At 46.5% G+C, this 27,060-nt stretch overlaps 1 protein-coding gene across 4 annotated transcripts in view; it reads left to right on the top strand.

The window, feature by feature from the left end:
- Positions 1-27,060, top strand: part of MYO10 (myosin X) — a 204,471-nt gene that overhangs the window by 164,587 nt on the left and 12,824 nt on the right. For all 4 annotated transcript variants that reach the window (XM_036308575.1, XM_036308574.1, XM_036308576.1 and 1 more), the window contains 14 exons: positions 1,438-1,562; positions 1,667-1,781; positions 5,528-5,634; positions 6,521-6,754; positions 7,111-7,156; positions 7,858-8,724; positions 9,552-9,675; positions 14,547-14,790; positions 18,627-18,722; positions 21,507-21,600; positions 22,317-22,372; positions 24,381-24,523; positions 24,753-24,947; positions 25,933-26,090. In XM_036308575.1, the coding sequence (XP_036164468.1) occupies positions 1,438-1,562; positions 1,667-1,781; positions 5,528-5,634; positions 6,521-6,754; positions 7,111-7,156; positions 7,858-8,724; positions 9,552-9,675; positions 14,547-14,790; positions 18,627-18,722; positions 21,507-21,600; positions 22,317-22,372; positions 24,381-24,523; positions 24,753-24,947; positions 25,933-26,090 (2,604 nt within the window). The remainder of the gene's footprint in view (positions 1-1,437; positions 1,563-1,666; positions 1,782-5,527; positions 5,635-6,520; positions 6,755-7,110; positions 7,157-7,857; positions 8,725-9,551; positions 9,676-14,546; positions 14,791-18,626; positions 18,723-21,506; positions 21,601-22,316; positions 22,373-24,380; positions 24,524-24,752; positions 24,948-25,932; positions 26,091-27,060) is intronic.

The raw sequence follows: 27,060 nt of genomic DNA, 5'->3' as shown, positions 1-27,060 counted from the left end.
ATAAATGTAGCAAGCATTTTAATTTTAACCACATATCTTCAGGGCAGCTGCCTCTCTCCGTTGTTAACTCAAATATTAAGGAAGAACAGTGACCAAGGGTCATTTTGTTTTCTTACTTTTATGTTTTTCCATTTTTCTAAGGATATCTGAAATAATCAAGACTAGAAACCTCTGAGGCACAATTCTTGGGATGTTTGCCCTAACTTGTTGGCTTTCCCCAGGGAGAATACTGCTGAGTTAAGACAATTTGACCAGTGTTTGCAGAAGAAATTAAGTATAAGTCAGCCTCCTGGAGAGGATGACAGCTATTCCATCAAAAGCTGGAAGGGCGATTGGCAAAGTATTCTTTAAGTTTATGTGTTGCTAGTTTGGAACGTGTACAGAATTACATGGCTTTCAGCCTAATTTTGTGTTAATGACGGACGACGTTTCTGTGGTTCGCAAATTTGAGCCACTTGCCATATTTTGCACTTTTAATCAATGTACTTCTAGCCCATGGCACTATTTTTCAGCCATTTTATACACAGTTGTGTAGGATAACAAACTTCAGATTAATGAAAGGGGATGCATATTGGAATTAAAAAACAAATCACTGCCCACAGAGCTGTGCATGGGAAGTGGCCTACTTTTGGGCTTTACTCTGAAAGACTTATTGTCCTGTGAGTAATGGCCAGTTTGTTTGGCAACTGAATGGATAAGAGAATACATTTCAGAATGTTAAGTCTTGGTTTGATTTCCTCTGTCTTTAATTTGCATGTTCAGGGATTCGTTGTTTAGTCATCATGGTATGGAGCTCTCCATAAATGGGGTATTTGACTGGAAATTGAGAAAATTAAAATTCTCCTTTTTTGTCTCTTTTCTCCGCCTCATTCCTTCCCTCCTCCTCACTGGGTCACTGCATTTATTACCTAAAAATGTCTTTAAATGCTTTGAAATTGAAGTTTAAAAAGTAAGTAAAGTGATATTTGTATGACATTTTGGATTCTTTGGAAAACATAGAATTAAATATGGTGGTACATTTATGATATTTGTAAAACAATCAGCAATTGAAATATGGTTATTAATATCAAGGAATCATTGGTATCTTTTAAGGTATGATAATGTTGTTGTGACATGAGAAAATGATAATGATATGTTTACAACTGAGGCAGTGTGATATCTGGGCCTTACTTCAAAAAAAAATCCAAGGGTAGGAGTTAAGTGGGCTCCCGGATGGGCAGGATTGCCAGGGGGTGATGGTTGTTGAAGCAAAGAGATGGGTACCTGGCGGTGGGATTCACTCTCAGGTTTTGTTTGTTGTTTGTTTGTTTGTTTTTGGTGTAGGTTCAGTGTGTGTGGGTGTGTGTGTGTGTGTGTGTGTGGGTAGGTGGGTATGGGTGTGCATCACAGTGGTGGGGTGGCCTTGTTAACTTTATCTCTCACCTTCCGCATGTTTAGATGCCAGACCAGTTTGACCAGGCAGTTGTGCTAAACCAGCTGCGATACTCTGGGATGCTGGAGACGGTGAGGATCCGCAAGGCTGGATATGCCGTCCGGAGACCCTTTCAGGATTTTTACAAGAGGCAAGACGGAGCGGAATAAATCCACTTTCTTTTCAAAGGGATTGGGAAGAGAGGGAGTGGCAGTAAAAGGTGACGCAGGCCCCTTCGGCCCCTTTACGTTGCAGGTATAAAGTGCTGATGCAGAACGTGGCTGTGCCTGAGGACATCCGAGGAAAGTGCACAGTCTTGCTGCAGCTCTATGACTCCTCCCACAGCGAGTGGCAGCTGGGGAAGACCAAGGTAAAGCCACAGAGAAGGAATGTGCCCCGCCCCCCCCACCACCACCACCACCGCCCCAGCCCCAAGCTCCATGTCCTATGGTCCTGCTGGCCTCTTGTGTGTTTTTTTTTTGCGTTGGAAAAATATGGTTGGGATCATGCCCAACTTAATCTTTTGTCTTCCAAACAGTATTTATTGGAAGTCCTTGACTTTTCAGGGATTCTGTTTTTCTTAGGGCACACCTTGAAAACACTTGGTCCCCAAGTGTTTCTGTGCTTGTTTTCTCTCAGGCAGCCAGCAAACCTTTGCTGCTGGGCAACTCGGTGCCTGGGATGTGCTAGGCAGTCTCATGTCTGAGAAGATGTCTGCCTTCTTGCTAGGTTCTCGCATGGGGGGGGGGGGGGGAGATAGCAGAGTGAGCTCTGGTCTCTCTTTTGTTTTCCCAATTGAATTTATTGGGGTGACAGCTATAATAATGAAAGTGTAATATGCTAATTAGACTGGACAGCCGAACGACCTTCTGGACAAAGCCGGGGCTGCGAGGGCCGAGCCCCTTGCATGAATTTCGTGCATTGGGCCTCCAGTTGGTTAATAAAATTATACAGGTTTCAGTATACAGTTCTACAATACATCATCTGTATATTGTATTGTGTGTTTACCACCCTAAATCAAGTCTCCTTCCATCACCATTTATCTCCCTTTTCCCTTCTTCTACCTCCCCCCACCTCCCTTCTCTTTGTTTTCTTATAAAGGCACTAATCCATCATGTGGCCTCACCCTCCTGACCTTATCACAACTTAATTACTTCTTCAAAGTCCTACCTCCAAATACCATCACTTTGAGCCTTAGGGCTTCAGCATAAGATGCTGGTAGGGACACCAACATCCAGTCCATCATAACATTGACCAATGTGGGAGCAATAACAGGTATTTGGACATCACCTCAGGGCCACTCAGCAAGGGAAAGTATATAATGGACATTCTCTTCTGCTCTTGAGTTATTTTGACTGGCCAGGGATTTAAGGTCCAAGCATCTAGTAAGGTAGAGCTGGTGTGCAGAGGTATTTATTAGTGACCTATTTCTGAGTAACAAACGGCTACAAACGTTAATTATCTCAGTACCTGTGGACCAGAGGTCCAGGCATGGCTACTGCAGGCTCCCCTCAGGGTCTCCAGGCCGCAGTCAGAATTCCTTCCAGGGCTGCCTTTGCCTCTGGAGCTCGGTCGTCTCTCAAGCGTGCGTGGTGCCAGATTCCACTTCTTTGCAGGTGGGGGAGTGAGGTTCCCATTTGCTTTCTGGCTGTCACCTGCAGCTGCCCTCTGCTTCTAGACACCCCCCCTCCCCAAGTTCTTGACCACATGGCCCCTTCTCCAACCTTCCCACAGCATGGCAGTTTCCTAAGATGGAGTCTTATATAATGTGACATGTTCACAAAAGTGACTTCCCATCACCTTTGCCATATTCTGTGGGCTAGAGGAAGTCACAGGTTCCACCCACACTGCTCAGAGCAAACAAAGTAACTCATTAAGTGTCACCTTGTGTGTCCTCACAGGTTTATGGGTCTCTCTACCTAGAATTCTGCTCCCCCTCCTACTTCATCCAACTCATCCTTCAGTTACCGACTGAGATGTAGATTTTGACAGGAATCCGTTCTGACATTCTTCGGGTACCCCATCCCAAAAGCTCACCCCACAACTGGGTTGAGCCCCTCCTCTGTCATCTCACCTCATCCCATTTTGGGCCCAGTTGTAATATCCTGTCATTGCCTGTGGATTTCTCTACAGTTCCCCAGTGGAGAATGTGGAGTTACTTGTTTGTTCTACACACTGCACATAGTTGGAGCTCAATCGGTGGCACAAGGATGCCACGCGTTTAATCACACAAGGAAGGCTTCTAAAGAAGGTGGCACAGGGGCAGCTCTTGGCAGTATAATGTAGTCTGCTTTGATTTCTTTCTTTTTTTTAACCAGAAAGATATTCTATTCTCTATAAACTGATGTCCTCCTCCCATCTCACTGTTTGATATAGTGTAGTAGCATCAAAGATCACAGTGACTCGGCCAGCCAGTAAGAGTCCCTGCTGAGCTCTGAGGATTCAGTGTAGCTTCACTTACAACTTTCCTTATGGGAGCCCAGCCCAAGCCAGGCTTGGGAGCCGGCATAGCACAGGGGACACAGAGACATAAAGACATGGGCATGGCCCTCCGTTTACTGTGTTGCTGGGGGAGAAGACATCCACATACAACTGAAGAGTCATCCTTTAAGGAATGAGAACACAGGTTCTCCAGGAGAGAACTCCCCGTGGGCTGACATGATCAGGGAAGTAGTCAAAAAGAGGAGTCTTTAAAGAAGACTTAAGTTGCGATTGGTAAAACACTGGAAGAAGAAGTAGGATGGAAGCTTATCAATTCACAGAAAGTTAGGAGGTAAATGGAAACAGAGCATGCGAATAGTGTACACTAAGTAGCTTTGGCCTTAACCGACCACCATTTGACTTAATTATACCATTAGCGTGTGTCGGTCAGTATTGCTGCCAGAATGTCTTTGCATTTAAAGCCTTGAACCTCTGATGAGCATCTGGATTTTCTGGTAATTTCTGCAATTATAGGAAGAAGACTGTACAAAAAACTACTTAGGAGCATTACTTGTGGTGGTTTTACACATGCTGGGGGGCCCAGGGCAGGAGTAGGTAAGGCCGTGGGTCACAGGTGGTCGGATTCTTTCGTTCCTTTTTTGGCCCAATGTCTGGGAGCAGGCAGAGCAGAGTCTGGGAAAATGTGCCATCAAGAGGACATAATACATCATGATAGACCAGGATCAACCACAGGAGCGTAAATTAAAAAATCATGAGTGAGAGAGGCTGTCATTCAGCTCCCTCCCCCAACCAAAATGCCCTCATGCTGACCAGTCATAGGAAAGCATAAAAACATTTGGCACTAGTTTTTGGTTTTTTTATAGGGAACTTCTTATTCGTGTATTAAATCTGAAATTGCATAATTAAAAGGTTGATTGAGGGATTTTTTTTTTCAAAAATATTTTTTCAAAAGTTATTAACGTTGAGAAACAGCCGTGCGAAAAAGAGGCCCTCTGATCCCTCCCCCACGCTCCCCCTGAAAGCAGGCCGTGACTCTCCCATGTGAGAGGTTCCGCCCTGTACAAGGAGGAGGAAGGCATCCTTATCACCAGAGGCGGGAGTCAAGGCTGGGGAGGCTGCGGGAAGAAACTAGTTCCTTCGTTAGTTTGTTGCTCCAAACACAAACGCCTTTGCTTTGTCTAATCGTCACGAGTAATTGTCTCTGTGCCTAAAACTGGCATTTGAGCTGCCTGCTCTGGTCACTTCGGGGCCCATTTCTGTGAGACCGCCATGTGGACGTCATTATATTTGTTTTTCCTCCTGTTAATCTGCCTTGAGTCAGTTTAATTGTTAGATCAACCAAAAGAACTAAGAAGGGCAGGGAGGAAAACTTTCCCTCCTTGACTATATGAATACTGAATCATGATGTCCACCTGAAACTAATTTAATGTTATGTGTTAGTTTATTCTTCTGTAAAAAAAGTAACAAGGCCCTTCCCCACGGGGAGTGGAGAAGCACGGGGCTGGAAAGCGTGGCTGTGTGTGCTCAGGGCAAAGTTAACTCGAGGGGAGAAAAAGCCTAACACTCCCTGCCGGCCCTCCCTCCCCCTTCCCCCCCAAATATCTCTGACTCAGAGATGCCTGCCTTCTACCAGCCACCTGCCTTGGATCTGACATGTCACTCCCTCCTGGACAGGTCTTCCTTCGAGAGTCCTTGGAGCAGAAACTGGAGAGGCTGCGGGAGGAGGAAGTTACCCGGGCGGCCATGGTGATCCGGGCCCACGTCTTGGGCTACTTGGCACGGTAAGAGGCATCAGTGGGGAGAAGGTGTTAAGCTCCATTCGACCTTCCCAATATAATCCATCAGGTGGGATAGGCTGGTCGAGTGCTTTTCCTTAAAGGGGACCTGGATGGAAGGTTAGGATGGGGTGAAGGAGAGCCCCAGGTCAGCGCTCCTGTCTCGCAATGCCAGGTGCCTATTTAGCTTGCCCTTGGCAGAGAGTAGGAAAGGGGCCCCCTAACGTCTCGATTAGAGCACTGGGATTAGGGGACCGTGCTGAGATGCTTAAATTGCTTCCCAGGTTCATCTTCCTGGCATACGGAAGCCAGAGGCAGGCTGGCTGTTAACTTTGGTATTTTGGCTGTTGATACTGGTGTCTCGTTGGGTCCACAGAGGCCCACCTTCAGTGTTTACCAAAGAAGGCAGCATCTCTTCGTGTGCGGTTGAGTTCTGCCCACCTCTGTGGACCAGCCTGCCACCTGTGACCTCACACTGTTACGTGTTCTGCAGTCCGAAGCTGTCCTGCTGTGGCGAGTTTTTTGTTGTTGTTTTCCCCCCTTCTTCAGAACAGGGGGATATATCTTTAAAAATCTCTTTTGGTCCTGTTTACAACCCAACTTCCTGCCAGAACTTTTCAAAGTCAGCATTAGGGATTATGTGTTTATTTTCAGCCAAGATCATGATAGGGTTCTGGCTTTACTTTTGTTTGTTATTATTCTTTTGTTTTTCTTCTGCCTTGGTTTTGCCCAAAGGGGCCTCCTGTTCGAGACAGACTCTATAATGAGAGCATCTTCCCAAATGAGGTCCTGTTCTTTTGTCTTGTGGCACCAACGGAAACTCACTCGAAGGGCTCGAAGCCTCATTGCCTCCACAGTTATTCTGTTGTGCTGTTTTTGTTTTCATTTTCAGAAAGCAATACAGGAAGGTCCTTTCTTGTGTGGTGATGATCCAGAAGAATTACAGAGCATTCCTGCTGAGGAGGCGATTTCTGCACCTGCGAAGGGCAGCCATCGTTTTCCAGAAGCAGGTCCGAGGTCAGATGGCCCGGCGGGTGTACAGACAGCTGCTGGCGGAGAAGCGGGAGGCGGAAGCAAAGAGGAGACGGGAAGAAGAGGAGAAGAGGAGGCGGGAGCAAGAGGAAAGGTATGTTGCCTTTGGGTGACACAGAAGGACACCTGTTGAGTTGGAGGCTCGGTACCCATCCTCACCCAGGAGTTCCCCATGGATACTGCCAAAACCTGCTGGTGGAAACAGTAGCTTCTGGTGGCTCAGATGGAAAATTTCTTGGCAGCATTGAGAAGCTGGTTCGGTGTGTGTTTTATTTCATGCACAGAATAAATATATTGCGAAAGAAAGAGGCCCTATCCATCATGCTTTCTAAGTTGTCTCAGCAAAGCTTTTTAAAGAAAATTAGCTGTCTTTAACAGGTGGTTCTGGGATTTTTTTTTTTTTTTCATCATGTTTGTTTATTTTCACTGTCTTTTCTTTGCTGTTTTTAGAGAAAGAGAGAGGGCACGAAGAGAAGCTGAGCTCCACGCCCAACAGGTGACAAATGCAGTGACAATGTGGCATCTCATCCGTCGGTTTCCTTCCCACTTCCAACACTTTGACTCAGAGTGTCTTCCTACAGAGATGTAGGAAGAACATTGGGAGAGATGTCTATGGTGCAATTTCTAATCCAGTACAGTTGGGTGAAAATTAGTGCATGTTTAAGATTTTAGTGTGAATCATGACAGCATAACGTCTCTAAACCAATGTCTGCGTTAGTGTGCTCGGGCCATAATGAAGTTACCATAGCCCCGGTGGGTTAAACAATAGAAATTGATTTTCTCACCATTCGAGGTCTAGAAGTCTAAGATGAAGATGTCGGAGGTTTGGTTTCTTCTGAGGCCTGTCTCCTTAGCTGGCAGGTGGCTACCTCCTTGCCGTGTTATCACATGGTCTTGCATCTGTGCCTGCGTTCCTGGTGTCCCTCTGTGTCCAATCTCCTCTTACAGGGACACCAGTCAGGTTGGATTAGGGCCCCACCTCACAACCTCCTTCTAACTCAATTGCCTCTTTAAAGGCTCGGTCTCCAAATACAGACACCTTCCGAGCTCCTGAGGGTTAGTTAAGGCTTCCACATGTCAACTTGTGGGTGGTGATCACCATGTTAGCCCAAAACAGCATGTGGTGGTTTGTTACTGCAGAGGAGGAGCGATGCTTGTCCTCTTGTTGCTGACACCTAACGCCTCCTTCCCCTCCAGGAGGCAGCGAAACGGAAGCGGGAGGAGCTGGAAGCCTTACAGAAGAGCCAGAGGGAAGCTGAACTCCGCCGGGAGCTGGAGAAGCAGAAGGAAAACAAGCAGGTGGAAGAGATCCTCCGCCTGGAGAAGGAAATCGAGGACCTGCAGCGCATGAAGGAGCGGCAGGAGCTGTCCCTGACCGAGGCCTCCCTGCAGAAGCTGCAGCAGCTGCGCGACCAGGAGCTCAAGAGGCTGGAGGACGAGGCCTGCCGCGCCGCCCAGGAGTTCCTGGAGTCGCTCAACTTCGACGAGATCGACGAGTGCGTCCGCAACATCGAGCGCTCGCTGTCGGTGGGCAGTGAGTTTTCTGGGGAGCTGGGCGACCTCGCCGAGAGTGCGAGTGGGGAGAAGCCCACCTTCAACTTCAGCCAGCCCTACCCGGAGGAGGAGGTGGACGAGGGCTTCGAGGCCGAGGACGATGCCTTCAAGGACTCGCCCAACCCCAGCGAGCACGGCCACTCGGACCAGCGAACAAGTGGCATCCGGACCAGCGACGAGTCCTCAGAGGAGGACCCCTACATGAATGAGACGGTGGTGCCCACCAGCCCCAGTGCCGACAGCACCGTGCTCCTGGCCCCCTCGGAGCAGAGCTCCTCCAGCGGGGAGCCCACCTACTGCCTGCCCCAGAACGCGGGGGGCCTCCCCTCCCCGGAGGGCGACTACGACTACGACCAGGACGACTATGAGGACGGCGCCGTCACCTCCAGCAGCAGCGTGACCTTCTCCAACTCCTACAGCAGCCAGTGGTCCCCAGACTACCGGTGCTCTGTGGGGACCTACAACAGCTCCGGGGCCTACCGCTTTAGCTCCGAAGGGGCGCAGTCCTCGGTGAGTACCCTCTCCCCTGGGGGCCCCGGCTGCCCCCCACGGAGATAGGAGCTGTCCTGAGCCACACCCCTGCTGCTCCATCCCTTGGACCATGCCAGGATTTCAGAGTCAGGCTCTTAAAGCCGATCTCAAACCACTTTCTCTTCCCCAAAGCAATCGGATTAGTAAATGGAACTTGGATGTGTCTGTTGTAGATCAAACACAAAGCCCAGCACTGCATTTTGCCCAAAGCCTAAGGAGACTTTGGCTGTGTCTGTCACTGCTTTGCAGCCAGTTGGGAACCGAGACCTGCCCTGATTGGAACCAGAAGAGCCAAGGGTATTTTGGAGAACTCTCCTCACAGTAGCTTCACAGTTCCCACCTCAAGATGTCCTAGCTTGTTCTGGTTAGAAGGGAGGAATCTTTCAGGGCTAAACATGCCCTTTCCAGAGTCTACATTTATTTTATCACTTATTTTTAACCCCACCCTACCCCTACCCCCTTGTTGGCCATGCATTGAATACTGCCTTGACTTTCTAAGACTTGATATTTTTAGCTTGGTAATTTAAAGGGAGTTAACTCTCGCATGGTTTGATGAAAATGAGGCCTTTCCACAGCAGTGTTGTTTTTCGAGTAGATGGCTTTTGGGTTAAAGTATGCCTAGCATTTTCTGTATCTGTGCAAGGGGCCACGTGAATGTTTTGGTGACCATGCCACTGTAACGTTATGAACCGTGTGTCGCTTCTTTGTCGGTGGTTTTTATTTTTCTCAATGCGGGTAGATGCTGGGCCCATTTGTGCCTGCTCTCTGGTTTTCTTGCTCACTATTGCTTTCTCCTTCTTGTCCAGTTTGAAGACAGTGAAGAGGACTTTGACTCGAGGTTCGACACGGACGATGAACTTTCCTACCGGCGGGACTCTGTGTACAGCTGTGTCACGCTGCCTTACTTCCACAGCTTTCTGTACATGAAAGGTATGAGCTGCAGCCACCAGGGCCATGGGTCTGGGTGGAGCGATGGAATGTTGAGGTTGTGTTTTCACTGAGGCTGATTGAGGCGGTTGGAAATATCACCCTACCTACCCCTCACCTGGTATCAGGTTCCCTAGCTGCGTGGAGGATGCCGTGGTGGTGTGACATGGGTGGCACGGTAACACCAGGGAGAACGTTGCCTCGACTCCCCTCCGTTGGTGCAGTGTCAGGACAGAGTTGACAGCCATGTTACCAGTGATGAGAGTTACGGTTGGACATTGTGATTGCTGTTGAACTTGGGATGTACTGCACTGCACCTTACTCCTTGGGGACCTTGGGCCACGCTCCTTTTGGAAATTACATACATCTCTGGAAATGACCTTGTACTCGTGCCTGATGCACCATCCACTCTGACCTCCGATTGAGTGACCAAGGTCATGAGAAACCATAATTGTCACCAGGTTTTGATAGGAGTTTCACATGGATCGTTAGAAAAGGGGGCCGTCATGTTTCTCGCATGGCCCTGGACTGGATGAGGGGGAAGAGTCCAAATCTCGGGGATCGGGCAGGGGAGACAGGAACCATGGTCCTCAGATGATGTCCTTCACTTTGTGGCCCTTTCTTTTCTCCCATTTTCTGTTTCCCCAGGATCCAGTTTTTTGTTTTCTCTGCCCCATTTCTTCACTTTCTTTCTATGACCATCTTTATTCACTTTTCCTTTTCTTTTTCACTCCATGAAAAACTTGATTCTGTTTTCCTTTTCTCTGTTTCTTCTGTTCTTTGCCTGTGCTTCTCTCTTCTATCGGCATCCCCCCAGCCCCATGCCCCCATATCTCTTTTGTCCTCAATATTTTTTTCTATTACGTTTTTCTTTTATTTGGTTTTACCCCCCTACTTCTGCACCCCTTCTTCAAAACTGGTCTGGCTACTAACATCAGTCCTGCTATTCTCAGCCTCCAATCCCCAAGGTGCGCATGGAAACCACCAGGTTTGTTTTAGGGGGATCTGCCTATTGCTTGAAGTCACTGGTTGGTGAACATTTTTATAGGAGCCTTAGGATGACAAAGATTGAGAAAGTCTAGCCAGGTGACCTAGTTAGCATTGGATCACTCGATAAAGAACAACAGGTAATCAAAAATCAGGACCTAATAATCCAATAACTATATAACCATAGCTATTAAGATTTTTCTCATCCATCTCTCAGAATAAATATAAGCTTTTTATTATTAATGTATTTCCCTCTCCCAATTAATTGTAGTTCCTAAGTTAGCTTTAAGATTTACTATATCAGTATAGCACTCTTATTTATAATACTAGTGACCCAGTGCGTGAAATTTGTGCACGGAGGGGAGGAGGTTTCCTCAGCCCAGCCTGCACCGTCTCCAATCGGGGACCTCTTGGGGGATGTCCGACTGCTGGCAGTCAGACATCCCTCTCACTACCTGGGACTGCTGGCTCCTAACCGCTCACCTGCCTGCCTGCTTGATCGTCCCTAACTGTCTCTGCCTGCCTGCCTGATCGCCCCTAACTGCCCTCCCCTGCTGGCCTGATCTCGCACCCAACCGCCCTCCCCTGCCTGCCTGATCACCCCTAACTGCCCTCCCTTGCCAGCCTGATCTCGCCCCCACCTGCCCTCCCCTGCAGGCCTGATCTCACCCTCAACTGCCCTCCTCTGCCAGCCAATTTGGTTCTGATTTATTGGTTTCTATGCCAATCAGCATCAAAAGCTCCGCCTCCTAGGTAGCCATTGGCTCCTCACACTTCACCCAGATTTGGTTCTGATTGGTAGGTTTCTATGCCAGTCAGCGTCTCTGGGCCTATAGCAGGGCCTGATCAGAAAGGCGAAGCTGATCAGCAGCCCTGGTGGAGGCCTGGAGAGAAATGGAGGCACGGCTGCTGGCCCAGCCCAGAGAGAGAGAGGCAAGTGCTGATCAATAGCTGCGGATCAGACCCTGCTTCTCTCTTCAGGCCTCTCTCTGGGCCTAATTCACAGCTCCCTCAGCAGTCAGTGTTGGGTCACCGCGCCTGCAGCCACAGCAGTCAGTGCTGGGTCGCCACGGCAACCCAGCGCTGACTGCCGGACTAACTTCCGGTTGGTTGAGCCTCCGGTTATGACAGACTCAGGGTTTTTATATATTAGGATGTGGCATTGACTTAATACATAGTTTTCTGATTAAGACAGATGACATTAGGAAAAAGTAAACATGCATTCAGAGCATTACATTTCAACATTAAAGCATTAAAAAGCTCAAGAAGGTAAACAAGTGAATTTTTGGCAAACTCATCTCTTAAAAAAAGTTATTGTGTAAATGCATCATTAAATCTAAATAAAGCTGTGGTCAGAAAAAATCAAGAGAAACCATCCTATATAATAAAAGCCCAGTGACCAAAATGGCGGAACGGCCAGAGACCAGAATGACCACATTCTTCACCCTGGCTGGCCCTGTCCCCCAGCGAGCAGTTAGGGGCAATCAGGCAGGCAGGCAGAGGCGGTTAGGAGCGATCAGGCAGGCAGGTGAGTGTTAGGGGTGATCAGGCAGGTATGCATAGTGGTTAGGGGTAACCAGGCAGGCTGGTGAGTGGTTAGGGATGATCAGGCAGGCAAGCCGAGTGGTTAGGGGCGATCAGGCAGGCAAGTAGTTAGGAACCAGTGGTCCCGGATTGCAAGAGGAATGTCCAACTGCCAGTTTAGGCTCGATCCCCAGGGATCTCTGTGGGATTGGGCCTAAACCAGCAGTCGGACATCCCCCGAAAGGTCCTGGATTGAGAGGGTGCAGGCCAGGCTGAGGGACCCCCTTTTCCACCTCCTGTGCACAAATTTTGTGGACTGGGCCTCTCTAGTTAATAAAGAAAATAGAGAAAATCTAACCACCAGCCTATTCATCTACCAAAAGTGTTTGCAGTTGGACATTAATAGCATTGCATCAAATTCTCTAAATGAAGGATTGTTGAGAGAGCATCCAGAACTGCAGTGGAAGGACTGGGAACAAGTCCTATTAACAGCATAAGACAGTGATGGTGAACCTATGACACGCGTGTCAGAGGTGACACACGAACTCATTTTTTTGGTTGATTTTTCTTTGTTAAATGGCATTTAAATATATAAAATAAAATATAAGTCTTTGTTTTACCATGGTTGCAAATATCAAAAAATTTCTATATGTGACACGGCACCAGAGTTAAGTTAGGGTTTTTCAAAATGCTGACACGCCGAGCTCAAAAGGTTCACCATCACTGGCATAAAAGCAACAGAGTGAATACACTAGCAGTGGGGGCTATGGTGATAACTGATCTAATCTGTCTTTGAAACAACTGTGAATAACCTTTATCATTTAAAGACAATAAGATAATAGAATAACTTTGTATTATGGTTTCCTCTGGACTTGTTTGAGAAACCCAGATTAAAGTCACAAATCAAAAAGAAAAGAAAGTCTTGGTAGTCTTTGGCAAGTTTGCTGTTTGTTAGGAAATGGCTCTGGAGCTTGGCATGACCACAAAGACTTCTCAGCCAGGTGAGCAAGCAGTGCTCGAGATACTAGAAAAGGCAGCAATTTGTATTGCTCAACGAAGCAGGTGCTGTCTGCACACCAGACAAAGGAAGGCAGTGTTGTCATTGCCTTATCTGTTCTAATGTGAGATTTAGATCTATAATCATTGAAGAAATTAATCTGAGGTCCTTTATTTAAATTTATTCCTAATATGTAAAAGAAAAATACCTTCTTTATACTTTTAATATCCATGTTTAAATGTCTCTTACTTTTCATTACTGGCTAGTTAAAAAAAGATGTGGAGATTTTATAATAAACTATTGAAGTAGATTATGTTTGTCAGTGGATACATTAAAACAGATTTTTAAAATATATATTTTTATTGATTTCAGAGAGAAGGGAGAGAGAGAGAGAGAAAGAAACATCAATGATAATAGAGAATCATTGATTGGCTGCCTTCTGCATATCCCCCTCCCCACCCCCCCAATACTGGGGATCAAGCCCGCAACCCAGGCATATGCCCTTGGCCAGAATCGAACCTGGGACCTTTCAGTCCACAGACCGACACTCTGTCCACTGAGCCAAACCAGCTAGGGCTAAAATAGATTTTTGAATGATGGCAGTAAGAGTGTCCTTGAAAAGTCTAGACTACTAAGATAAAATTGTCCTGCTAGAAAGGTATTAGAAATATTTTTTATCTTATCAAAGATGACATCTGTATATCTTTGTTTCCTTGTATAATTTTGCTCAACCAAAAAAAAAAACAGTGTCCCACTAAATAAGTTATAGCTAACCTCATTTTTTTAGGTCTAATTACAGTTCACTTTGGAGTCTTACTTTATTTCATATTCTAAATCGTATACTTTATACATGTCGTTGTCAGATGTTGCTGCTTTTTTCTTTAAGATGTGTTTATCCAAAAAAGTATATTTTATTTTCCTATGTAAGTTAGAGTTTATTGCTAAACTAGCTAAGCTACAAAATCACTGACAAGTCATGTTATGTTGACCAAACAGGAAGGAATGTATAAACTTTGAAACCATTTTAAACTAATTTCCCCTCTGGGGCATTTGAAGGTAAACATACAGAAGTGGTTCTCGTCCCATGGCCCTGACTCATTGCAGGGTTAGATGTCAGTCAGCATAAGAAGGGGAAACATTCTTGTATCACCCAGCCAAGCTAGTGTAATATCAAGCCAGCACCCCCTGAACAAGCCAGCACCCCTGAACAAGCCAGCAGTGCCACCATCCTTCATTGAGGGGTGTCTGAGGGCAGGTCACGTGTGGCAAAATAAAGGACAGGCCGAACCTTAAGACCAGCTGATATTGTCATCCAATTTGATTGGCTTTTCTTAAACCCCTCCCTACCCGATCTTGGGGGGAACAGGTGGCCTAATGAACTCCTGGAAACGCCGCTGGTGCGTCCTGAAGGACGAGACCTTCCTGTGGTTCCGCTCCAAGCAGGAGGCCCTCAAGCAAGGCTGGCTCCACAAGAAAGGCGGCGGCTCCTCCACGCTGTCCAGGAGGAACTGGAAGAGGCGCTGGTTCGTCCTCCGCCAGTCCAAGCTGATGTACTTTGAAAACGACAGCGAGGAGAAACTCAAGGGCACCGTGGAAATCCGGACGGCAAAGTAGGTTGATGAGCCTTGGATGTGGCCCAGTGGGTGGTGCTTTGGGGCGGCTGGATCATCTGTGCTGTTGCCTACAAAGCCAGCCGGTGCGAGTTCGCCGAGGCAGGGGGCTGTAGTAGGGGTCGAGTGCATCCCAACCATTCACTTCAGTGGCGTGCTTGATGAGGAAACGAGGGGAAGGACTTCATCCGTGAACATTCAAACATTTGGCTCTCGTTTATAAGATGCCGGTTGGACATGTAACTAGTCCACTGGAGCTATGATTGGTTGTTTGCAGGGATCATGGTTGAACGATTGGCTGAGAATCTCTTTATCATCCTTTTATTGGTCAACATACCACTTTCAATTCTCGTACACTCCCAGCTGTGCCAACAGATTGCTGAATTGGGAGCCGACTGCCAATCTGGAGGTGTTTTTTGTTTTTGGGTTTTTTTTTGTCCTGTGTTGTTTTTAAAGATATGGTTGACATATCAGTTATATAGCATTATATCAGTTTCAGGTACACAACCTAGAGATTTGGTATTTGTATATATTGCAAAATGATTATCAGCCCATAGTTATATATTTTTTTCATATGATAAGAACTTTTAAAAGATCTACTTTCTTAACAGCTTTCAAAATATGCAATATGTGTTATTGACGATAGTCACCATGCTGTACATTGCATTCCTTCAGCTTATTTATAACAGAGTTTTTACTTTTGACCATCCTCACCCATTTTTTTGTACTTGCTGATGACCTTCCCCACATGAGGTGGTTTTTGAAATGAAGCATTTGTCTTCTACCCATGGTGGCTATATACCATCTTCTTTCTCAGCAATGAGCGAAGCAGAGGTGGTCTTTGAACCCAAGAAGACCCCTTTCTCTGTCACCCTCTTGGTGCAAAGCATTTGAGCGCCTATTATTTTTGTTAAAAATTAAGTAAGGTTTTTCAGCCCTAGCCGGTTTGGCTCAGTGGAAAGAGCATTGGCCTATGGACCGAAGGGTCTCAGGTTCCATTCCTGTCAAGGGCACTTACCTCGGTTGCAGGCTCAATCCTTGGCCCTAGTCAGGACGTGTGCAGGAGGCGACCATTCGATGTCTCTCTCGCATCAGTGTTTCTCTCTCTGTCTCTCCCATCCCTTCCACTCTCTCTAAAAATAAATGGAAAAATATCCTCGAGGTGAGGATTTAACAACAATAAATACATAAATACATACATACTTACATACATACATACAGTGTTTCCAAATCCCCTTTGTAAAAAAAAGTAAGATTTTCAGAAAATGTTGGAGTTATGGGCAGCTAGAAACTGGATGCTAAGCATAAAACTTGTTTAGCATAACCTGTGGCCATACCCCACTTGAGCAACCTCATGTATTTAGAAAACTGGTAATATAAGCTTAGAGAGATCAAATGAACTCCTGAAGTCATGAGTCCTGAAAATAATCATCCAGCCTGATCAGCTTTAGAAAGTGATTCATGAAAAAGTGGAAAGTTAAACAAGAAGAGGAAAGTGTTTGGGGTATTTACAGACAGATAATGAAATGCAGACGGCCGAGGGCTGCCTTTGGGCTACGTTCATTGTAGGAGCCCATGCTCTGTTTGAACCTGAGTCCCCCAAGCAGTTTTCACAGATGGCACAGCTCTTTGCCCCATGAGTCTTCCCTCAGCCCTGTAGGCCATGGTGTTCCTCTTTATTCACCCCGTCGGAGGGGGGCCCACTGATGCCAGGAAGCTGCGAGAAGCATGTGGGTCGTGGTCTTGGGTTTTACACTTTGTATGTTAGGTTGTATGTTCCTTTCTCACCTCACTCTGCTGCTTACTAAGCCCTGTTCCTCAGGTATTTGTAAAAGTTTCAGACTTGAGGAAAGGTTAGCTCTTAGCCATTTCTGTCACAGTCTCTAGAGCAGTAGTTCTCAACCTGTGGGTCGCGACCCCTATGGCAGTCGAATGACCCTTTCAGCCGGTGCCAGTTCTTTATCCTCAGGGGTCACCTAAGACCATCCTGCATATCAGATATTTACATTACGATTCATAACAGTAGCAACATTACAGTTATGAAGTAGCAACAAAAATAATTTTATGGTTGGGTCACAACATGAGGAACTTAATTTAAAGCCCAGAAGGTTGAGAACCACTGCGCTAGAGAAAGAGCATGGATTGTTAGGGTTTCACCACATTAGGATTCTTTATTAAGATTAAGATTTTTTATTTCCTATTTTGAAATGTTTTATTATAGAAAACTCCAGTCACATGCCAGAAGAAGAATATAATGAAATCCATGCACTCATTGCCCAGCTGTTAGCAGTTACCCACCATGGCCATAGTGTTTCATTCATAACCCCACCCCACACTGCTCCCCTTACAAACTGCATTCTGTAAAACAGGTTCCCGACATCCTGTCATGTCCTCTGTAAATATTTTAGTATACACTTGAAGATTAAGGCTTTTTTTAATATATAATCATGATCTTATTGTAACATTTAAAAATAACATTCACTCCTTATCATCTAAATTTGAATCATTGTTCGGATTTCCCCGGTCTTCTTATAAATGAAGTGTTCTTGATGGTTTGGGTTGGTTTATTTCTTCATATTAGAATCCCAGTAAGGCTTATAATTTTCAGACAGATCTCTCAAGTCCATTACTGTATAAATTCCTCCTCCATCTTCCTTTCCCTTACTACCTATTATTGAGGATGCTGCCTCATTTATCCTGTAGTTTCCAGACCACATTTCTTGTTGACCGTGGTCTTGATAACGTCATCTTACCCCATCTCCAAAGGCAAGCCCAGGGTCCCACCCGCAGAGGGCTCCCGCCTGTGTTTTCTGATGTTTCCCAGGACTTAGGACCACGGCCTTGTAGCCAGGCCAGTCTTACCCCCTCAGTCGAGGTTGCAACTGAGTTCCTGGGAGGCAAAGTGGCTAATCCAGGACGGCCTGGTCGGGACAGCTTTGCCCGGGGATTATCCTCCTGCTCCAGGCTCCTGGCTGGTCCCTCCCCACTGCTCACTCTCACCTGCCACTTGGAAGAGGCATCCCAGACCGCGCTGTAAAGACTCATCTTCTTGTTTAATATTTTATCTCATCTCAGTGATTCTGTCTATAAGGTTATACATTTATTTTTTTCTATCCAGTCTGACTGTTTAGTTTTGTAGATGTAAAATAAATGTTGTACTGTGAATAGTTGTACTATTCCAGTTATCAAAGCAAGCTGGCTTTATCCCCAAGATCCCTCTTCAAATATTGCCCTCCCTGGGCCAGTCCTTTCTCTGCTGGTGTTTTGTCCGAATGTTGTTAGCCCCGTCCACCGACTTGAAACCTCTAGGGCTGTTTAGGGAGTGTTGGGATGACACCTCAATCCTGCTCTTGGCCCCAAAGTCCCCCATTTAAACAATGAGGCTGTGTCAGGTTGAGTACAGCAGAGGTGTCAGCCAAGGCCTCGAACCACAGTGTCATTTGGAAGCTGTGATGAACTGGGAAAGAACTCTGGCCAGCCCAGCCCCTTATTGGGGTCCTTCCATTGAAGAACTGTGAGAGGAACCACAGGAAGGGAAGGCCCGAGTGAGGCTGCTGCCCCAGCCATCTGGGGCCTGAGCAGGGCCAGGCCTTGTGAGGCCAGTGTGAGAAGAGAGGGGCCCCTCCCTAGAGAAGACTAGGAAGCTTGTACCCCTGACCAGGCCAGCAGTTCTTCTGCCCCTCTCTGCAGAAGAGAGGAGTCTGGCTCCCCCTAGAGGCCACATGAGGCTTAAATAGGTGTCCAACTCAGTCATCAGTTCGGTGAAATTGCTTTTCTCACTAATTGCTAAGAATTCTGTGTTCCTGACTTGCTATTGGCACTTTTCCCCCCTGCAGAGAGATCATCGATAACACCAGCAAAGAGAACGGGATTGATATCATTATGGCCGATAGGACCTTCCACCTGATCGCCGAGTCCCCTGAAGATGCCAGGTAAGGCGGGCGCTGTGGCATCCACCTCACTGTAACTACCTCCTCACTCCTGCGCAGACCTGGGCGTCACCCAGATCACTGCTTACCCACTGGTTCTGAAAAGATCTCATTGATTTCTCAGTGGCGTCTTTCTGTTAGGATGGGTGAAGGACTGTTGAGTCATAAGATACTGCTGTGCTTGTCCCCTGGGGAATTCTTCACTGAGCAGACCTGTCCACGTACAACACCCCGTCAGGATTCCCAGCTTCGAGTGCCACCTGCCAGACCCCTGTCGTCCCAGCTCAGGTGTTTAGTGTCACCAGCAGCCTGTGTAACCCGCAGCTACCCCAGCTGAGAGCCTGCCCTACCGGAGCTTCTGAGCTCTGAACGGGAACAGCTGGTGTTTGCTGAAGGATTGAAGAGGCAGGAGCATCAACCACCGGCTCTTTAGACGGATGAGAGTGCAGTGACATTTGGAAGGTGTTTAGTCTTGCTATGGAAGAATTCAGTAAGGTAGAAGAGACAGTTAACACGTAGAGAATTTACTGTACAGTGGGGCCTTACGAGTTTAATTCGTTCCGTGACGGAGCTCGTAACTCAAATTACTCATGTCAAATCAAGAAGTGAACGAGTGAGACACGTGATGCTGGGCTGATGTTGTGGCGTTCACTGTGACGTTCGCTACGCCAACTAGCGGTGGGGTATCTGAAGCTGGCTCGTAACCTGAATTTTAGCTCGCAACTCAAAGCAAAAAATCGTCCGAGAGACGGCTCGTATCTCGAAAAACTTGTTAGTCGGGACACTCGTAAGTCAAGGCCCCAGTGTATTTCAGGCCGTATTCTAAAGTCTGTAGGGTGATGCTGGCGATCTCTGTCCTCCACTCTGAGCAATGCCAGAGAAGACCTTCCAGTTTATGAGGGTGACATCCTTCAGCCGACATTCTTCCCTTTCCAGCTCACAAATCACCAGCTCTGCCCTTTGAACGCTTCTGTGTTGACACAACACCATGGTGAAAGGCATGAAGGGCAAAGAAAATACTAGTAGTTCTTCCCCCGGGGACAACCTGAAACCCTGCCGAGATCCACAGATTAGGACACAAACTGAAAAAACAAGCAAACCTGGGGTTGTAGCCCATCATTCTGTCTGGGATGCATCGTGACCACGCGTGGGGGGATTTTTTGTTTTTTTGTTTTTTGTTTGTAGTCCAAGGAATGCCCACAGCTTTCAGCTGGATTACAGGCTCAGCACTTGGCAGCTGCCCGGTCTGTTTTGTGCCATGATGAACCTGCTAAATTTAACATTTGGAATATTTTAGCCAAGGACTTTTTCCCCTGACCAGTGGAACGCTTTTTTTAAAGTTTCTTTCAGAGCCCAAGTTACTCTGTACTGATTGAAAACTCGGCAGATTTTGTTTCTTTGATGTGTGCGTGTGCGTGCGTGCGTGCGTGCGAGTGAGAGAGAGAGAGAGAGAGAGAGAGAGAGAGATCCCTGTGGCCTCCATCTTGCATGTATGTGTTTTTAGTGTGTAATTTGGGATATTTTTGAGCTTCCACATAAAATGATGACTGCAGTCTTGCCTCTGGGTTAACCAGAGTCAGTGAAGCAAATTGATGTTGGAAGTTTCTATGTCTCCCTGTGTATGTTGAGTCTGTGTATGTTGAGTATTTTCAAGTGCATGGTCACATTTTTCTTCTGCAGGAATCCCAGGTGATGGATTTTAGTGCTTTTCTATAAATAATTCACATGGCTTGTCTTTACATAGAGGTGCTACTGTTTTACTTAAATATCCGTGTGTGCTGCCTTATTTAGTAGGAGTATGTATGTATGTATGTATGTCTTTTTTCTTTTTTCAGTTACAGTTTACATTTAATATTACTTTGTCTTACTTTCGGGTGTACAGCATACTGGTTAGACAGACATGTACTTTACAGAGGGTCCCCCGATATTTCCAGTACTATTCGCCCCCCACAGGAGGAGGGCATCCTAGCGTCTCTCCTGTTTGGTCCCGCTCACATTTTGTAGCTTAATAAATGTTGGATAGATGGACAGACAGAGGGATAGTCATGGTCGTTTTCCTTAAGCATGTATTGAATTTCTAGTTACATCATAACCTTTGTTCTGCTTGACTTTCCTGGGGTTGGCATGTTTTCCTTTATTATCTGATTCTGGTGGAAACAAGACAACTCTTCCAAAATGAAGACAGGAGAGTTCTCTGATCAAAATAAATGTCCATTTTCAACTTCAAGCAACGTTTTCTATTTCCAGCTCTCCTGTGGTTTTCTCCACGTTAGTAGAAACCGTCCGGTGGTTGGAAACCCCGTCCTGGGGGTGCGGAGGGAAACTGGACTTCAAGTGCCCATTCTGAGAAGGCCCTACATTACTGGCCTTCTCACCTTGCAGTTTACTTTTCAAAAATGACAAAGCACTTGAATATTCCCCGGCTTTAAATAATCTCTTCAATCAGGATTTTTCACGGAGTGTTCTGGGTAGAGCAGAGGGTTTCACGTTTCCTGCCAATTTCTCTAGGAACTCATGGTCGTTGTTAAATGTCTGTAAAGGTCTGTGGGACTTGGAGGGAAGCCCTTCCAATGATTTGAAATTGCAACAGCTGGGACTGGCGAGTACTTTGGCTCCTTCTCTTAACTTTGCTCCTTGGTGGTGGGAAACCCTATTTGCCCCGACGTGTAAGCAAGTTAACAGCACCGTTGGTCGGAGGCCCGGTCGTTTTCCTCCATGTATCAGGGCATTGCTGTGTGCAAATCCAGAGGTTGGCCACTGCTGACAGCCGCTCTCTCCTTCCCACAGCCAGTGGTTCAGCGTGCTGAGTCAGGTCCACGCGTCCACGGACCAGGAGATTCGGGAGATGCACGATGAGCAGGCAAACCCCCAGAATGCCGTGGTGAGTGAGCATCCGTGGGGTGGAGGTGATGCCCCGAGGGAGGTGAGGGAGCTGGGAATTTCTGGACAATCTTTATTTTTAAAGGAACAGTATAGTAATTAAAGATTAAAATAGGAATATTCTGGCTAAAAAAATCATACATAAGAACAAATAAATTATACATTAGAAGTAGTAACAAGCCATTAAAAGAACAACAACAACATAAATCCCAATTTTTACCAAATTCTGGGAGCACATTACACTTTTCTTACCAGTACTTACTGGATTTTGAATGGCATTTTGTCTTCGTCTGTCCCAGACACATATACAGAACCATAGAAATCTTATTTTAGAAATAGTCTTTTCATAAGAAAAACTTAACATCAAAGTTTCTTAGCAGAATAAATGTAAAATTTAGTGACAGATCTTAGTCTAAATTAGAACACTTGTATTATCGAAAGAAGTTCGTAGACACTCCTCACTGAAGGCACTTTAAGAAAAAGACAGAAAGATTAATTTATAATTTTTCTAATGAGTGACCTGTAGCATCTGCCCTGCCTGGAAGCTGTCTGTACTCACTAAATACCTTCCTTAGGTAACTATCATGTTGAAGTTTACACAAAAAGGAGCCTTTTGCTGGCCTGCTTGGAGGGTTGTGACCTGGGGGTCTTAAGGTAAAGAGCTCTGTACCTGAATGGTTCTCTCACGCTCTCTACTTTCTGCTCCATCTGTTCCAGGGCACGCTGGACGTGGGGCTCATCGATTCCGTGTGCGCCTCCGACAGCCCCGACAGGTGAGCTCAGAAGTGACTTTTAACACAAGTAATTGGTTACCTGCATGCGCTCACATCTCTCTCTGCTTTTCTGGGCCACCTTCCTCTGTATGGGGCTGTGAGAATGCTCTAAGCCGCATGTTCCCACCAGGTCAACCTCAGCAATCCAGTCTTCGTTCCTGGTACCCAGTTTTACATCATCTGAAAGTTTTCCTCTTCGTGTCTCTTTGGGAGTGCTGGGGGAGATAGTGAAAACCTAATGTAGACAGTCCATTAAAACAATAAAAAACACATGTAGGAGAAATAGTCTTTATTTGGAAACAGCACAAATTCAGGATCATACAGGAGGAAAATGCCTGTGCAGGAAAACAGTGTTTTAGCACAGTATTCCAGAAAGGGTGTAGCTCCCCTAAACTTAATAATTAATTCAAAAGATTTTTTTAAATATTTTTATTGATTTCAGAGAGGAAGGGAGAGGGAGAGAGAGATAGAAACATCAATTCTGAGAATAATTTGATCAGCTGCCTCCTGCACGCTCCCCACTGGGGATCGAGCTCACAGCCCAGGCATATGCCTTGACCAAAATCTAACTCTGGACTCTTCAGTCCACAGGCTGATGCTCTATCCACTGAGCCACATCAACTAGGCCTGAATTCAAAAGATTTTGATTGGCATTTATATGTAGAGTATTAATAAATTAAACCATATGCATTTCTTTTCCTTGACATTTTTACCTTATCTGCGCCTTCAGAGTAGCATGCTGTTGGTTTTGGTTTTTGAAGGCATATCATCTTCGGAGATGGTCTCAGAAGTCCTTGTCCCAGTGACCTCTGCCTTTATCATCTCTGGTTTTCTTTGCTGTTTGTGAATTCTGAGTAAGAATCAAATCAGCTCCTACCTTCAGCAACAGCTTTAGAAAGCGAAATGTATTCAAATTGACAACAAAACTAGTGTCCACTAGGCAGCATTTGAGTTTTGGAGCACCCATCGCCCTGTTGACGAAGGCTCTCCTGGACCATAGGTCCTTGTTTTGGCTCCACCCTGCGCCTTCCCACACCTGGCTCAGGAACCTGCCACACGTGTGTCAGGCCAGTCAATACCCAGAGGCCACATTCTTACTCTGATGGTGGCATTCCTGCCTCAGCAGTGTCTGTCTGCTCCCAGCCCTTTCACTCCCTCAGGCTGGGCCTGTGAACCATGCTTAGAACTTCCGTCTCTGCTCCGGCTTTCTCCTCCTCCGCTGCCCACCTTTCTCCCTTCCCAACTATAGACAAATCTTTGTTGCTGAGGAGCACCTGTCTTTTTCTGCCTACTGTACTCTTGTTAATCTTCCTCCCTTTTCCTTGAACTTCCGCTGCCACTTAACTACAGTGAACTTGCAAGACAGGCAGTCACTAGCTGACACGGTTAGATAGAGGAATTGGTATGAGCAAGGACCTGTGAGAGGCTCCAGGCGCTGAGGGGAAAAAAGGAAATTTCCATTATTATGTTACCCCTGACTGGGAAATGAGCCCTTGTTAGATTGCTTTGAAAACGGGGGCCCAGTGGCTTTTTGTACCCGGCATAATGAAGTGTATCAGATATTCCGTTTATGCCTTTCTACTGATCTTCTTCTAGTACTGGTGTCTGACATTTCATTACCGACCCACGGAAATATTATCCAGGGCAGGACCCAGAGGCAGGAAGAAATTTACTTTGGAGAGGCATCAAAACAAAATTTTCCCCCACGGTCACCTTAGGTAGCCTTCCTGGAACCCAGTTGCATCTGGAAAGTTTTGCATGAAGACATGTGTTCCCTTCCAGGGCCCTCAGAATGTGTCGCTCCCAGTGAAAAGGTTAACGATGCATAAAGTAAATCCTGCGGAAATGAGCAAGGCTTGCCGTCCTTACCGTAAAATACAAATAGCGCGGCCGTTTCTATCCCCATTGGCCCATAAGTCCGGAGAAAGGCATTCAGTCCTGGTTCACTCAGAGGTGATGCTCACTGTCAAGCTAAGAGGCTTTGCTCCCTTCTCATCCTGTCGCTCAGGCCCAACTCATTTGTGATCATCACGGCCAACCGGGTCCTGCACTGCAACGCCGACACGCCGGAGGAGATGCACCATTGGATCACGCTGCTGCAGCGGTCCAAGGGCGACACCCGGGTGGAGGGCCAGGAATTCATCGTCAGAGGTGACTGCCAGCGACGCGTTCCTTTTTCCCGGACTCCTGCTTTCACGTGCATGGATGTCTGCAGTATTTCCATTTGAGCAGCTTTTCCCAGTCATTTACTGGCTAAAAATAAGACAGAAACGATCATGGTCATTCCTAACAAATCATCTGTAAGCATCATGCAGATGATACCTGGTATTTGGCATTTCTCTTCCTAGCTCTTGATTTACACTCTCCTCTTGCTCTCCAGGGTGGTTGCACAAAGAAGTCAAGAACAGCCCAAAGATGTCTTCGCTGAAGCTGAAGAAGCGGTGGTTTGTGCTCACCCACAACTCCTTGGATTACTACAAGAGCTCGGAGAAGAATGCTCTGAAGCTGGGCACCCTGGTCCTCAACAGCCTCTGCTCAGTCGTCCCCCCGGACGAGAAGGTTTTCAAAGAGACAGGTAACTGGGGCCGTGTGCTCACAGCGAGCGGGGCCCAAAACAGCCGCATCAACTCCTCAGAGTTCTGGGTCTGCTCGGAGCAAAGGAATAAGATTCCTACCAAGAGCATGTGCTTCCCCCCCAAAACAAAAAAAGAAGCTCTTTTCTGGCTGACTTATCTTCCGAGGCTGTCTGTGCTTAGCTATGTGAACAGTTAGTATTTAAACCATCGTAAAGAGGTCTTGATTGATGGAGTTGCAGAAAGAGTCTTCTAAGGACAGTAGCATGTTAAGCCCATGAAGACTGTCCTACAGGAAGCTTTATTTTTATTTGCTTGAGTTTCGTTGTTTTTATCATTGTGCCACGAGAGTCAACGCAATTCTGCCAGTGAGTGTAACTCAAATAAAATAGAGGGTAGGCTTAGTTTTTTTCTTTTCAGTATTATACAAAATAGCTCTAGGCTTATTTTGATTTTTATCGCTAGTTGTGATTTTGTGCTCCTTTAAAAATATAGCTACTCCATGTAAAAAATACCAGTATGTTTTTAGTTAGTTACTCTATTCCAAGTTACAGCTTGTTTTGAGCACAGAAACGGCTTACTTATTAGCACAGGTGTCTTCAGGGGAGAGTCTGAGAAGGGAGAGGCGAACAGGGAGGGAGAAGGAGAAAGCTATGGGCAGTTTTCTCTCTGTTCAAAGAGCCATGAAAGGGGCTTAGTTTATGGATTTTTCATCCAGATCAAATGTTACAATTTGCACATTTAATTCTGGGTTTATTAGTTTATGTTTGTCTTCCTCTCTCACTGTGAACTCCTCCTGTCTTTTGGATACCTAGGTACCCAGTGCAGGGCCTGGCACCTGTCCAAGTTCAGCAGTGGTTATTGAATTAAACAATTGAAGGGGCTCAGGTGGAGATGACGTAGGCTGGACTCCTGGGACTCCGATGCAGGAGTGTGGCCTTGGTCACAGAGGTCAGCGCTGATGTGTGCGCGATGCATCTGTTACAGGCTACTGGAACGTCACCGTGTACGGACGCAAGCACTGCTATCGCCTCTACACGAAGCTGCTCAACGAGGCCACCCGGTGGTCCAGCGCCATTCAGAATGTGACGGACACCAAGGCCCCCATCGACACGCCCACCCAGCAGCTGATTCAGGACATCAAGGTAGGGTGGACCCAAGCCCACTCGGTGGTTCAGAGTCGCTCCCAGGTTGTCACCTTTAGGACATCAAGGCATCAGCATTAGTCAAGCTCCATTTTTATTCCGTAATCAGAGCTAACTCTTGGTAAATTTTGTGTTTGCATAGCCCTGCCTTTAGGAACCTAAATTTAGATTTTAGGCGAATTTCATGCTAAAATATTTTATCTTTACGGGGTGTTTGCTGTTGCTGCTCAGGCAGACCTGACTGCTGGCTTCTAGGCAGAGGGATGGTGGTCTGTGGTTTGGAGTTAGGTTCCCCATCACAGTGGCGGGAATTGCGTTGGGAACGACATGCTATGCCAAAGGTGTGACTTCAGCCCTCAGTTGGGGACCTTCTAGGAGTAACACGATAATTCTTCTCTTAACTATGTACAGTGTCTAGACCAGTGATGGCGAACCTATGACACGCGTGTCAGAGGTGACATGCGAACTCATTTTTTTGGTTGATTTTTCTTTGTTAAATGACATTTAAATATAATATAAGTCTTTGTTTTACTATGGTTGCAAATATCAAAAAAATTCTATATGTGACATGGCACCAGAGTTAAGTTAGGGTTTTTCAAAATGCTGACACACCGAGCTCAAAAGGTTCGCCATCACTGGCCTAGACCGCACAGGTGGATTCACAGAGAGCCTAGGTTGGTCTAGAAAACTTGGAGACTGTACCAGGGGCCCCCAAACTCACAAAAGCTCCTGTTCCCAGACCAACAGTGACCGTCCGTGTTCAGTTGCCATTTCCTGTGTGTAAAGATGAGCTGCTCAGTAAGTGTGTGTTGAATGAACACACAATGAAGTGGCCGTTGTGCATGAGGATTACTGCGCTCTTCGTCCTGGGAGGGAGACAGACATGGGGTATTCAGGTTGCATTGCTCACCCAGCTGGTCCCTGGTGCAGACCCAGGTCAAAGAATTATTTTTACTGCTGTTCCTCCATG

Source organism: Myotis myotis, unplaced genomic scaffold, assembly GCF_014108235.1.
Source record: "Myotis myotis isolate mMyoMyo1 unplaced genomic scaffold, mMyoMyo1.p scaffold_m19_p_5, whole genome shotgun sequence".
NCBI classification, from domain to species: domain Eukaryota; kingdom Metazoa; phylum Chordata; class Mammalia; order Chiroptera; family Vespertilionidae; genus Myotis; species Myotis myotis.
This window is presented reverse-complemented; position numbering and strand designations above follow the sequence as displayed.